Here is a 13909-nt window from a genome sequence, read left to right on the forward strand (position 1 = left end):
CATGGATGGGACTAGGGTTGGATGATGCCTCAGGGACAGGCTCAGCCTTCGGGCTTTTGTCATATAGGAAATAGTGCAGCTTTCGAAGTTGTTGGAAAGAAAATAGTTGGGATCAACTATTTTGAAGAACAAACGATTGCACCCCTTTGAGACAACCATCCCTCCTCTATGGGCTTTTTTGCCTAGGTTGTGCAGCTGGAGTGTGTTTGGATTCCGGCGGGAGGAAGAGTGCGACACATTTCCCGAAAAACCCCGAGGCTCAAGGCGTCGGGTGAGACCGGAAGTTGACCACCCGATGAATGCGTAGAGAGACAGATTCTTACAATTGCCTGAGGATATTGAGTGTTTTCGCAAGTTCACATGTGCATATGGACCCTTATGCTGGGCTCTTGTGTCTAGACGGTTCGTTAGAATGGCCTATAGTTTGGGCTCAAAGTAAATGATTATAAGCCAGGCTCCTCCGTACGGAGTACGTGGTACATCCGCTCAACGAAGCAGGAATTGACCCTAGCATTTCTATTTACCCCTCACCAGCCGGTGGTAGTTGGTTATCATAACATTGAATTATCTAAAAAGAACATTCACTTTGAAGCGGAGATATCTCTAAATCTACGGAGTACTCCGTACTAGAAAACAAAGTGAGTGAAGCCCTACGAGCTTGCGCGTGTCTTCGGGCCCACTTGGAGGAACAATCTCAGATAGTTGGAGATGATAATTGAAACCATGACTTGAATTTATGACTTCAGGATGCAATCCATGATTGTGTGGGGGTTGTGCTGCAGCTGCGGCTCCTGGAACGATCGCCAGCCGATGTCGGATGCTTATTCGGTGGGGCGATCTTGCATCTTCGGTTTGGTTGCACATGCCAGCGCAGGGTGTAACGGTACCTTTGATTCTCCCTGAAGGAAAGGCTGGGGATCAGCTCTTTTTCGTGAAGGGAACGTATATGTACTTCCGGTATCCGCGGGGCGTTCAGCCTCAAAGACTGATTTAAGCCCGGCCAGTCTGTATTCGCTTGACGGGCGTCTGTGCTGCTCATCGACGGGATGTGCCAATAGAGCAGAGATATTTGCATCTGGATAGAATCCAATTAGATTAGATATGCATATTTCACAGCTTCTTACTGTCTGCTGTCCAGGACATTCAATAATAGTACATACATGCCGATGACCATTGCCCAGTCTTGGCTGTGGTTCCAATTTCACCATGTCTGACCTGCAAACCGCAAAGGAAAGGGTATCCAAACCTGTCCCACCAAAAGCACGTTTTAGTCTGCTTTCTTCTCCGGGGCAAGTGGCATCGCTGTCCCGCACGCTCAACAAAGAAATGGGCGCCAAGGAATGGGAAGCAGCGGAATCAGCCATCACCTCACACAAGAAGAAGGATACACCGTACAGTCCCAGCAAATAGTCGAGAAGAGGAAGTCGTCCGTTGAGAGCAACGGTGAGATAGATGTTGGAGTGCCTGCCGTTATCGGTCGCGATTAGCTTTAAGCTTTCCCAGAACCCTGATTTCCGCCCCGTCCAGACCCTTGTCAATCCGACGGCTCTCATTGGTCGGACGTGCTTATCTAGGCTTTAAGGTTTGGAGCTTCGCTCCTTCCCCAAAACGTCCCTCTCAGACCCGAGGGCGAAAACAGCAGGAGCTCCCAAGGACGACAGAGGCAACAAGGCCCGGCTTCACATGCCGTGTCGTTACACGTAGAAGAAGTAAATATCTGTCCATGAAGAGCTGCAAAGAATCCAATTGAGCCACTGAGGCAGCTTTCATTGTTGACGCATCATGAGCATCATTGGCAACCCAGCATCCATAGATGGTACTACAGTGCCGTGATCAATTGTCAGGCAGCTGCGATAAGCCCTGTCACTGGCCCGCCTAGCTTTCTCTGGGCCGTTTGCCACGGGCGAGTATCGGGACTGAGCTCCACAGAAGCTGGTCTGCACCAGGACCCTTTCCGTCACCTCTGCTGGACTCTGCTGTCACTATTTTTCCTTCACATATCTCTCTCCCTCTGCTTCTCAGACTTCCCTCCTCACGTACTTTCAACTCCACCAGAGACTATTTCAGAGATTTACCTCGTCTTCTCAGAGAAACCATCATTCCTATATCTGAGCTGATAATTAATCCCACCTCTTAGCTTGATCGAACTCCAGAAGTCACCGTCGCCATTCTCTATCCGTCACAGGCGGAAGAATGGGGCTCCCGGGAAAGACATATGATCTGAGTCTGGAAGAGGAACAACCCCACGAGTACTCGGAGTACCAGGCGGAGAAGGGCTATGGCTGGGCGGAGGCCTTGCCCCAGCGGCAAGGCCTCTATGATCCCGAGATGGAGAAGGATGCCTGTGGTGTAGGGTTTACAGCGTGCGTTGATCAATTGTCATGTCGACGATATTGTTTTGAGCGCTGCTGACTGACTGTTTTAGTCACATAAAAGGGCAACCGAGTCATAAAATTATTACTGATGGTAAGGTGGTGCCTTTGTGTACTGGGAATCGCTGTCAGTGCTAACTGAGCTCTCATCGAACAGCACGATACCTCCTGTGCAACATGACCCATCGAGGGGCGGTGGGCTCGGATGCGCGAGACGGCGATGGAGCCGGGGTCATGACTAGCATTCCGCATAAGTTTTTCGTCAAACACTTTGCTAGGGAGGTCGGAGTGGAACTTCCGCCCCTGGGCCAATATGCGGCTGGTAACTTGTTTTTCAAGCCAGACGTCGATAATGTCATAAATTCGAAAGCTACATTCGAAAACTTGGCAGAGTCACTGGGCCTTCGCGTCTTGGGATGGCGTGATGTCCCTCGCGATTCAACCCTCCTTGGCCCAGCGGCGTTGTCGCGTGAACCGGCCATTGTTCAGCCATTTGTTGTTTTACATTCGGCTTACGGCGATGGTAAGGCTCCAAATAGCGATCACGGAGAAATATTTGACGAAAATACTTTCGAAAGGCAGCTCTATGTCCTACGGAAGCGGGCTACCCACGTGTTGGGGCTAGCCAACTGGTTCTATATTTGCTCGCTCAGCAACAAGAATATCGTTTATAAGGGTCAACTTGCTCCAATCCAGGTATATGAATATTATCACGATCTCCTCTCGGTGGATTATGAGGGTCATTTTGCGCTTGTGCACTCTCGCTTTTCGACGAATACATTCCCATCTTGGGATCGAGCGCAGCCTCTACGGTGGGCCGCTCACAATGGTGAAATCAACACGTTGCGTGGTAATAAGAACTGGATGAGGGCTAGAGAGGGGGTTTTGAAGTCGGACGTTTTCGGCGACGAGCTCGAACATCTATACCCGATTGTAGAAGACGGTGGTTCGGATTCTGCTGCGTTCGATAACGTACTTGAATTGCTCACAATCAACGGCGTGTTGTCACTCCCGGAAGCAGTCATGATGATGGTTCCTGAGGCGTGGCAAGATAATCCAGCAATGGACCCGAAAAAAGCTGCTTTTTACGAATGGGCTGCTTGCTTGATGGAGCCCTGGGATGGTCCCGCCCTGTTCACATTCTCAGATGGCCGCTACTGCGGTGCGAACCTCGACCGCAACGGGCTTCGTCCTTGCAGGTATTATGTCACTGACGACGACCGTATCATATGCGCTTCCGAAGTCGGTACAATCGCAATCGACCCGGAGCGCGTGATTGAAAAAGGAAGATTGCAACCTGGAAAAATGTTGCTTGTCGATACAGTCGCTGGAAGGATCATTGACGATGCAGAATTAAAGAGAACAGTGGCAAATCGCCAGCCGTTTGAGGATTGGATTGAGACGTATTTGCTCAGCATGCCTGAAATCCATAAGCAGGTCTCTGAAACTGGTAGTCTGGCACCCATACTGGACGACATCACGATTCAGCAAGACCCGCGCCTCAAGGCCTTCGGTTACTCGTTTGAGCAGGTTAGTCTTCTTCTCGGTCCTATGGCCGCAGATTCAAAGGAAGCTCTTGGCTCGATGGGGAATGATGCCCCGCTGGCTTGCCTAGCACAACAACCGCGTTTGCTGTACGAATATTTCCGCGAACTCTTTGCCCAGGTCACAAATCCTCCCATTGACCCCATTCGAGAGGCTATTGTCATGTCCCTAGAGTGCTACGTTGGGCCACAGGGTAATTTACTGGAAATCAACCCTTCCCAATGTGACCGGCTTCATCTTCCCTCACCAATCCTGTCGATCAACGAGTTCAATGCGTTGAAGGCGCTGCCGTCGATACAGAGCGAGTGGTCAGTCAAAACGATTGACATCACATTCGATAAGTTGAAGGGTATCCAAGGGTATCTTGATGCTCTGGATGATATCTGCGCTGCTGCCACAGAAGGTATTCAAAACGGAGACCGTATCATTGTCCTATCCGACCGTGCAACTTCGGCAGATCGAGTTGCGGTATCGTCACTCCTTGCAACTGGTCTCGTCCATCACCATCTTGTTCGGAACAAATGGAGATCGCTTGCTGCCCTTGTTGTTGAGACGGCTGAAGCCCGCGAAGTTCACCACATGTGTGTCCTCGTTGGATATGGTGCGGATGGTATCTGCCCATACTTGGCGATGGAATGCATTCTCAAGATGAACCGTGAAAACCTGATCAGAAAACAACTTTCCGATGAGCAAGTCATCACAAATTACAAGACTTCGTGCGATGGCGGTATTCTCAAGGTTATGAGCAAGATGGGTATTTCCACCCTACAGAGCTACAAAGGTGCTCAGATCTTTGAAGCGCTAGGTATCGATGATGTGGTCATCGATCGCTGTTTCGCAGGCACTGCCAGCAGGATTCGAGGAATGACATTCGAGCAGATAGCACAGGATGCATTCTCATTCCACGAACGGGGATATCCGATCCGCAAGATAACCCACATTCCTGGTCTTCCAGAGTCCGGTGAATACCATTGGCGAGACGGCGGCGAATCCCACATCAATGATCCAGTTAGCATTGCCAATATTCAGGACGCCGTGCGCACTAAGAATGATAAGTCGTATGAAGCATATGCTCGATCAGAGCACGAACAAATCAAAAACTGCACGCTTCGTGGGTTACTCGACTTCGACTTCGAGCAGCGGGCTCCCGTCCCTATCGAGCAAGTTGAACCATGGACAGAAATTGTTCGTCGATTCGTCACGGGCGCCATGTCATATGGTTCCATCTCTTACGAATCGCATTCAACTCTTGCCGTCGCGATGAACCGACTTGGGTGGAAAGTCCAACATCGGTGGAAGGAGGAGAAACCCCCGAACGTAGCAAAGTCCTCGAAAACGGGGACACAATGCGATCCGCGATCAAACAGATTGCTTCCGGTCGCTTCGGTGTCACGTCGGCATATCTGGCGGACGCGGATGAGCTGCAGATCAAAATGGCTCAGGGCGCCAAGCCTGGAGAGGGCGGAGAACTTCCCGGCTCAAAGGTCACGGGGCCGATTGCCCAGACTCGCCGCTCCACCCCTGGCGTTGGCCTCATCTCTCCACCACCACATCACGATATCTATTCTATCGAGGACCTGAAGCAACTGATCTACGACTTAAAATGCTCTAATCCGCGAGCCCGGGTTTCTGTGAAGCTTGTCTCGGAGGTCGGTGTCGGCATCGTCGCGTCCGGTGTCGCCAAAGCCAAAGCTGACCACATCCTCATCTCTGGCCACGACGGAGGTACGGGTGCATCCAGATGGACGGGTATCAAATATGCCGGGCTGCCTTGGGAGCTGGGTCTTGCAGAAACTCACCAAACTCTTGTCCTAAATGACCTTCGTGGCCGTGTAATCGTGCAAACTGACGGTCAATTGAGGACGGGCAGGGATGTCGCCATCGCGTGTTTACTTGGAGCTGAGGAATGGGGTTTTGCAACAACGCCTTTGATTGCTATGGGCTGTATCATGATGCGCAAGTGTCATCTTGGCACCTGTCCTGTTGGAATCGCAACTCAGGATCCCGTATTGAGAGAGAAATTTGAAGGCACACCTGAACATGTCATCAACTTTTTTTACTATGTGGCCAATGAACTCCGGGCAATCATGGCTAAACTGGGTATGCGAACTATCAACGAGATGGTCGGCCGTGCAGAACTTCTTAGAATCAGAGATGATTTGCCATCTCCTAAACTAGAAAATATCGATCTATCCCTTATTCTTACGCCTGCCCACTCCCTTCGTCCAGGCGTGGCAACGTACAATGTTCGGAAACAAGATCACCGTCTTCATGTCCGCTTGGACAATAAGCTCATTTCAGAGGCTGAGCTCGCGCTGGAAAAAGGCCTTCCTTGCCGGGTCGAATGCGATATCGTTAACACGGATCGGGCTATGGGCGCTACACTTTCATACCACGTGAGTAAGCGTTATGGGGATGCTGGTCTCCCACAGGATACAATACACGCAAATATAAAGGGCTCTGCTGGCCAATCCTTTGGCGCTTACCTCGCTCCCGGTATCACATTGGAGCTTGAAGGTGATGCGAATGATTACGTCGGCAAAGGCCTGTCTGGCGGTCGTCTCATCGTCTACCCTCCTCGCGGTGCAGTCTTCAAAGCCGAAGAGAATATCATCGTTGGAAACGTTTGTTTATATGGTGCGACCGGTGGCAGCTGTTACTTCCGTGGTGTTGCGGCCGAGCGTTTTGCTGTCCGTAACTCTGGCGCCACTGCGGTTGTCGAAGGCGTTGGAGATCACGGATGTGAGTATATGACGGGTGGCCGGGTCCTCATTTTGGGCCCTACTGGTCGTAACTTTGCCGCTGGTATGTCCGGCGGTATCGCCTATGTGCTGGATATGAGTGGTGATTTCCACTCCAAGGTTAATATGGAAATGGTTGAGCTATCTGGGATTGAAGAGCCGAGCGAAATTGCGTTCGTTCGCGGGCTCATCGAAGACCACCACCACTACACCGGCTCGGAAATCTCTACTCGCATTCTTGTGGATTTCACCAAGGCGCTGTCCCACTTTGTCAAGGTTCTGCCTACTGACTACAAGCGAGTTCTAGATGAGGAAGCGGCTAAAAAGGCTACAGCCAAGAGGGTTGGGTTCACGCCTTTGAAGTCTCCAGATCATGCTGCAAAGGAAAAGTTAGAACACGAGCACCGGGAAGCAGCGAAGAAGAGTGAAATTCTTGACATCGAAGATAGCATCACCGACACGAAAGCGGAAAAGAAGCGCACAGCCTTGATCCTAGATAAAACTAAAGGCTTCATGAAATATCACCGCCGCAATGAGAAGTACCGTAGCTCCAAGTCTCGGACACGGGATTGGGCTGAACTGTCGCAGCGTTTGAATGACGATGAACTTAAATACCAGTCCGCCCGTTGCATGGACTGTGGTGTTCCATTCTGTCAATCCGATACTGGTTGTCCTATCTCCAATATCATTCCGAAGTGGAACGAACTTGTTTTCCAGAATCAATGGCAGGATGCCTTAAATCGTTTGCTCATGACCAACAATTTCCCTGAGTTCACAGGCCGTGTTTGCCCTGCTCCTTGCGAAGGTGCCTGTGTCCTTGGTATCAATGACGACCCCGTCGGTATCAAGTCGATCGAATGTGCTATAATCGATCGAGGATTTGAGATGGGCTGGATGGTCCCCAAACCCCCACCAAACCGTACTGGTAAGACGGTTGCGATTATTGGCTCTGGTCCCGCAGGCCTTGCTGTAGCCGATCAACTTAACCGCGCTGGTCACAGTGCTGTCGTCTATGAACGTGCTGATCGTATCGGCGGCCTTCTGATGTACGGTATCCCGAACATGAAACTTGATAAGAGGATCGTTCAGAGGCGGGTTGATTTCATGGCTGCCGAAGGGATCAAATTTATTGCAGGTACGGCTGTTGGACCAGATTGCGACGTGACTTTGGAGTCTCTACAGAAGCAAAACGATGCTGTCGTTATCGCTACCGGTGCGACGGTTGCCAGAGACCTTAAGATTCCGAACCGTGAGCTGAAAGGTATTCACTTCGCAATGGAATTCCTCCATAAGAATACCAAATCTCTACTTGACTCTGAGCTAGCTGATGGCGCATACATTTCAGCTAAGGAAAAGGACGTTATCGTTATCGGAGGCGGCGATACCGGCAATGACTGTATTGGCACCTCCGTTCGTCATGGAGCCAAATCGGTCACCAATTTCGAGCTTCTTCCTCAACCTCCTGCGGAGCGTGCCAGTGACAACCCTTGGCCTCAGTGGCCACGCGTCTACCGTGTGGACTACGGCCATAATGAGGTGAAAGCGCACTTCGGCAAGGATCCCCGCGAATACTGCGTAATGTCGAAAGAATTCGTCGGTGATGAGGATGGAAATGTCAAAGGAATCAATATCACCCGGGTCGAATGGGCCAAAAGTAACTCCGGAGGTTGGGATATGAAGACAGTTGAAGGAAGCGAGCAATTCTTCCCGGCAGATCTTGTCCTGCTTTCAATGGGTTTCCTGGGCCCTGAGGACCGTGTGCTGGGCGACAGAATCGAACTGGATGCCCGGAAAAATATAAAAACGGCTCCTGGCCACTATGCCACCAACATCCCTGGTGTATTTGCTGCGGGAGATTGCCGACGCGGCCAGTCACTGATCGTTTGGTAAGTTTAGCAACCGTTTTCCTATACTCGCCGATCTAATGGCTTGAGCTTACAATTCAATTTAGGGGTATTAACGAAGGTCGTCAAACGGCCCGAGAAGTCGATTCTTACCTCATGGGCACATCTTCTCATCTTCCAATTACTGGAGGCATCGTGCGCCGCGCTGCTATTGACTCTGTGCCGAAAACTCCTCAAACTCAAGTTCAAGCGGTTGCCGCTTAGAAAGAATTAAGCGCTTGAATCCAGCCATGTCTGCTCGACAATCTACCCTTATGTGCAATATTTTCAACGAATTTATTCCGATAGCGATTTTGTTTTTCTGTAATTCCGAGATACCTTCTTGTGATTAAAAGCCAGCGGATATTTCTGTCAAAAGCCGATTTTGGTCTTTCGTTCAATTTCCTGGCAATGAAGCATATACCATTCCACTCGATGTTTTCCTAATTCATGAATTGTACTACTATGCGCCCGGCAAGGTTTGGTTGTGGCGGCTATTATGCACTGAGACTCTGGAGATGCCGTTGTTTTGATACCGGGGCGACGCCTTATCTTCTTTGGATTTAGAGCCTGTTATGATATGAGAGTTTGTATCAATGACATGGAACCGAAAGATTCATGATATATTCGTTGGTAGTCCAATTTCCCGAATACGCTATTTGAACAATACGAATACCTTATTTCCCCTCTGGGAATGAATCCATTTTACCTTCTATAACCCCAATTATGGATTTAGTGGACTTTATGATATTCAAAAATTGCAAGCAGGGGTAACGTTCTATCGCAGACCAGAATCAAAGGCCCTGATAACACCATATTGTACAGTAGTTGGATATCCATCCCATATCCGAGTATAAGGGGGGCGACCAGCCATCAAAGAGTAATTGCCACAAACATAACACTGTATGTAGAATCCATGAATCGCCAAATCATGCAACTCCAGTGACCTTCATTTCGCTCTTCTGCTCATCATTCCTCTGCTCCGCGAGCTTCATCTCCCTCTCCAGCGCCGCAAAATCCCCTTCAAACGCCCCTTTGACCGGCTCAGTTCTGATATCCCATACATCCTGGCTTGTCGGCCCCGTCTTCCACCTCGAGGCCTTTTTCCGATTATAATCCACAACCATTCGCGCCCGGTCCTCCGAGGAGTACGACTTTGTGCGCATGCAGAACCAGAAATCCGACCAGTGTTGGCTGCAGTCACGCAGCTCGCCGAATCGGTAGTAGTTTACCCACTGGCCTCCGAAGGATTGGCAGAAGAAGGCGTAGTCGAAGGCGTCGCGGCAGGACATGGTGGATGGGTAGAGGGCGTCGGGGTTTATGGACGATGGTGGAAGGGCGGGTGCTGGGCTGGGGGAGGAGGAGGAGGAGGAGGAGGAGGAGGAGGAGGGCGGGGTTTGTGACTGTGAAGGCTGGCTGGGTTCGTTGGGGGCTTTCATTCCGGAGAGGAATGCTTGGAGTTCGGCGTCCGCCAGCTCATCGCGGGTTACTGGTCGCCGTGGTTGCGGCGGAGGTGCTGCAGGTGGAAGGTCTTCCGCCTGGCGCGGGAGTGAATCGTGCTTGTTGTCCGGAGCGGAAGCTTGCGAGGGCTGTTGGGATTGACCTGATGAGCTCCACCACCACCCCATTTTGGCTTGAATTGCGTGGGCTTGCAATGAGCGGGAAGTGGTGGTCGCCGTGAGATGAGCCGCTCGAGATGATTTGAAGCCGCTTGAAATTTTGACGTATTGCGGTGGTATTCTTCGTACTAGCGTAGCAATAGAAAACACCAGCCTCACGACGTCATCGGCTCCAAGCAACTCCGCAACGCACTTGAAAACGCCCTGATTGAATCTGCTCTCCTTTCGCACGGAATGCAATGGAGTCTACGGGGGAACAATGATCAGATTTACGGGAAGGACATGTGTGGGACAGGGCTGGAAATCCCCCGCTCATTTCTCTGGCGGGGGTTTCCAATCCGCCCGGCCTCCATTTCTTCAGCAGCGGGTGCTGGGAAGATGCACGGCCACTTACTCAAAGGCTGATGAAACTGGCCATATAAGCACAGCGCCCAATGAGTCTGTGTTCTACCTAGATAGTAGGTTCCAGCGCCCCTTCACGGGACGGTCAAAGAGCTAACCATAAGCAAGATATGCTGCCCGTTACGGTCTTCTCGCCGTCGCGTCTCGAATACCGGGGTCCAGTGCCCTCGATGCTAAAGCGCGTTGGAGCTTTCATAAAACGGATTACTGGCGCAAGCCCATTGAATACTATTGAACACGCATTTCCCTTGGAATTGCGGGAAAGGATTGGACAAGTAATTCCCCGCTATTCAGAAGGCGGCGTCTTCGTTAAACTTTCGCACCCGCCCAACATGGACAAGGAGGGAGTCTCAAAATCAATAACCGCGTATCTTGAGCAGAATCCGATCAAACCATGGTTCAGCCCTTTCAGATCTGTAAAGGCTGCGATGGTTCGTGGACATCCCTGGCTTGAAGACCTCCAGAGATTTCCTAGTTCAAGGGTTAAAGTGGAATTTCTTCCTACGGCCTCGGGGACATCACCGGCGGAATTGACTCCGGAACTACTTTACTCGTTGACCCGTCGTTATGGCAAGTTGGCAGATATTATCCCACAGCCGTCTGATTCAAAAGTCCAACCTAGGTATGCGCTTCTCGATTTTAGGAGCACTGGTTATGCTGTTATGGCGAAGAACTGTCTGCACGGATACAAAGTTTCTGCAGCTGAAGGTGGAGGAAGTGCGGGCACGCTCTTAAAGATGTCATACGAGCAGAAAATAAAACCCCATCTAATAAGAGACTGGATAGTCAATCACCCGAGAATCGTGATACCCATTATAGCTGCGCTCCTCGCCACTCTCACCGTTATTATATTCGATCCCATCCGAACTTTCTTCATCAAAATCCGGATTGCGCCGCCTCTTGACGTTCATAACAGCAGGATGTGGTTATGGGTCCAACGACAGGCAAGCAAGGCCAACGATATGTTCTCTTTCCGTCAAAGACAGCGCTCGGATTCTGGTGGCTTACAGGCGATATGGGAAGATCGCAAAGGCGACATCCAACAACTGCAAAACTGGTTGATCGAAGCTACAAATACGTTCACGATCGTGCAGGGCCCTAGAGGTTCGGGAAAAAGGGAACTTGTACTCGATGAAGTATTGAAGGGTTACAAGCACAGATTAGTAATTGACTGCAAGCCGATCCAAGAAGCACGAGGCGACAGCGCAACTATAAACGCCGCTGCGGCAGAAGTTGGCTATCGGCCGGTGTTTTCGTGGATGAATAGCATCAGCAGCCTCATCGACGTAGCAACGCAAACACTAGGCGCAAATGCTGGCCTTTCGGAGACTCTCGATTCGCAGTTAGGGCATATTCTCCAGAATACTGCCAATGCGTTGAAAAAGGTAGCTCTGGAAAAGAAAAAGATGAATGAAGTAGATGCCGATATGACGGACGACGAGTTCCTCGAAAGACACCCCGAGTGCAGGCCAGTTGTTGTTATTGACAACTTCCTACACAAAGCCAACGACAACCAGATGATATACAATAAACTTTCGGATTGGGCCGCAGGGCTTACGGTCTCCAACATTGCACGTGTCATTTTTTTGACTGGCGATATCTCGTACTCCAAAACACTCAGTCGAGCGCTGCCGAATCAAGTATTTCACGAAATTCAACTAGGAGATTGCACACCCGAGGTTGCCAAACAATTTGTTCTCGATCACCTCCACACTGATAGGAGCAATGACGGCCATAAGACCAAGGTTCAACTAGAAACCTTAGAGGGCGGTCATATGAACGAGCTTGAAAAATGTATTCAAACTTTGGGTGGCCGGCTATCAGATCTGGAATTTTTTGCAAGGATGATCAGCAGAGGAGAAAGCCCAGAAGGTGAGCAGCGGCAACTATTGTGCGCTCGTAAATGATAAAATGCTAATTCCCACTGCAGCCGCCGTCAACGACATTGTTGATCAATCCGCTGCTGAAATTCTGAAAATGTACATCGCTGATGTTGATAATGCGGTTCGAAATTGGTCACCGGAACAAGCCTGGTATTTGATCCGCAATCTTGCGGAAGCCGAAAACGACAGTGTGCTTTACAGCCAGGCATTGTTCTCTGACATGTTCAAGACGAACGGGGAGAACACGATCCGCGCCCTTGAGCAGGCGGAGCTAATCTCCGTAACGACACTCAACGGTCGCCCTTCAACCATTAAGCCAGGCAGGCCTGTGTTTGCAGCTGCCTTTAAGCGATTGGTTGAAGATGATGTGCTCCGGTGTCGGCTGGGGCTGCGTACACTTGGGCAGCAAATAGCGATGGAAAACGCAAACATCACCAAGTACGAAGGAGAATTGCAAGTACTGGGCTCGTTGGAAAAGGAGCCCAAGGAAATTAGACCTCGAGTTCGGTGGCTGCTTACCAAGCTGGAAAACAGCCATGCGAACATTGAGAGGTATGAGCAGGAAAGTGCTGGGCTGAAGAAGATCCTACAATCCAAAATGTGATTGTCGGCGTGTAAATAATAGTGTCAGCCTTGGTTGTGCCATCTGTGTACTTTTATATATATACCCCTGAAAGATATCGGACGAAACTAGACTTGCACGTGATATCTCTTGGCATTTTAGATAATCAGCCATCTCAGCTCTGAAACTGCGATTCCACCGTTTAGTCTATTCTTCACAGCAGACGAAATCTTCAAGTTCAGGCTTTTTTCCCTCTATTTTGTACATTCATCGTTAGGTGCGGCTGGCTATTCTTCAAACCTTTCTTGTACAAGCCTTAGTTGACCCCGTCGTGGCCTGCGTCTACCTTTTGGTTTTCAGGGGGGATATCTCTGTAGCTGGATGTCCAGCACACCATCTAAACTCGACTGCGGCGTAAGAAGAAGATATTCTGCTTCGCTTCAAAAGTCGATCCCATACAGATTTCTCGACTATGGAAGAGCAACCTGAGTCCGCTCCGCTTCACATCATTCAATCCGTTACGGACCTTGTATCAGACATATCCCCAGCTTTTATCATTGTATTTTTTTTCGCAGTTTGCGTTTTGACCAGAATAATCACCGGGGTTACATGTTTGTTTAACAAGAGATATCCAGATGGAGCAATCTCGGTGCGGGGAGTGCCGTACTGGCTGCCATATTTGGGACACGGGCTGTCCTTGGGGTTTCGGCGGCGAAAGCTATTTTGGAACGTAGGGTATGTAGTTGTCTAAATTCAACTCCTAATACTGGCTTTTTGCGGCTAACGCTCAGCAGGAAGGCCAGCAAGGAGCCAATCGTCGGTCTCCATATCCGAGGAAGAGCTCACAATATTGTAACCAGCCCGTCTCTTGCAACAGCATTGTTGGAACACTCATCATCCCT

At 50.2% G+C, this 13909-nt stretch overlaps 3 protein-coding genes across 3 annotated transcripts; 2 read left to right on the forward strand and 1 right to left on the reverse strand.

Annotated features, from left to right (window-relative positions):
* Nucleotides 1–1206: 1206 nt before the first annotated feature.
* Nucleotides 1207–8766, forward strand: UREG_03225 (glutamate synthase; the record flags this gene model as incomplete). The annotated part of the gene is made up of 6 exons (XM_002543662.1): nt 1207–1391; nt 2154–2363; nt 2426–2466; nt 2530–5234; nt 5285–8544; nt 8610–8766. The coding sequence occupies 6 exons, from the start codon at nt 1207–1209 to the stop codon at nt 8764–8766; spliced, it is 6558 nt and encodes a 2185-aa protein (XP_002543708.1).
* A 704-nt stretch (nt 8767–9470) lies between these two features.
* Nucleotides 9471–10169, reverse strand: UREG_03226 (uncharacterized protein; the record flags this gene model as incomplete). Its single annotated transcript, XM_002543663.1, has 1 exon — nt 9471–10169. The coding sequence occupies one exon, from the start codon at nt 10167–10169 to the stop codon at nt 9471–9473; it is 699 nt and encodes a 232-aa protein (XP_002543709.1).
* A 725-nt stretch (nt 10170–10894) lies between these two features.
* UREG_03227 (uncharacterized protein) lies at nt 10895–13049 on the forward strand (the record flags this gene model as incomplete). The annotated part of the gene is made up of 2 exons (XM_002543664.1): nt 10895–12434; nt 12493–13049. 2 exons carry the CDS (start codon nt 10895–10897, stop codon nt 13047–13049), a joined length of 2097 nt encoding a protein of 698 aa, XP_002543710.1.
* Nucleotides 13050–13909: the final 860 nt, after the last annotated feature.

This window comes from Uncinocarpus reesii, genomic scaffold (assembly GCF_000003515.1).
Source record: "Uncinocarpus reesii 1704 scaffold_2 genomic scaffold, whole genome shotgun sequence".
NCBI lineage: Eukaryota > Fungi > Ascomycota > Eurotiomycetes > Onygenales > Onygenaceae > Uncinocarpus > Uncinocarpus reesii.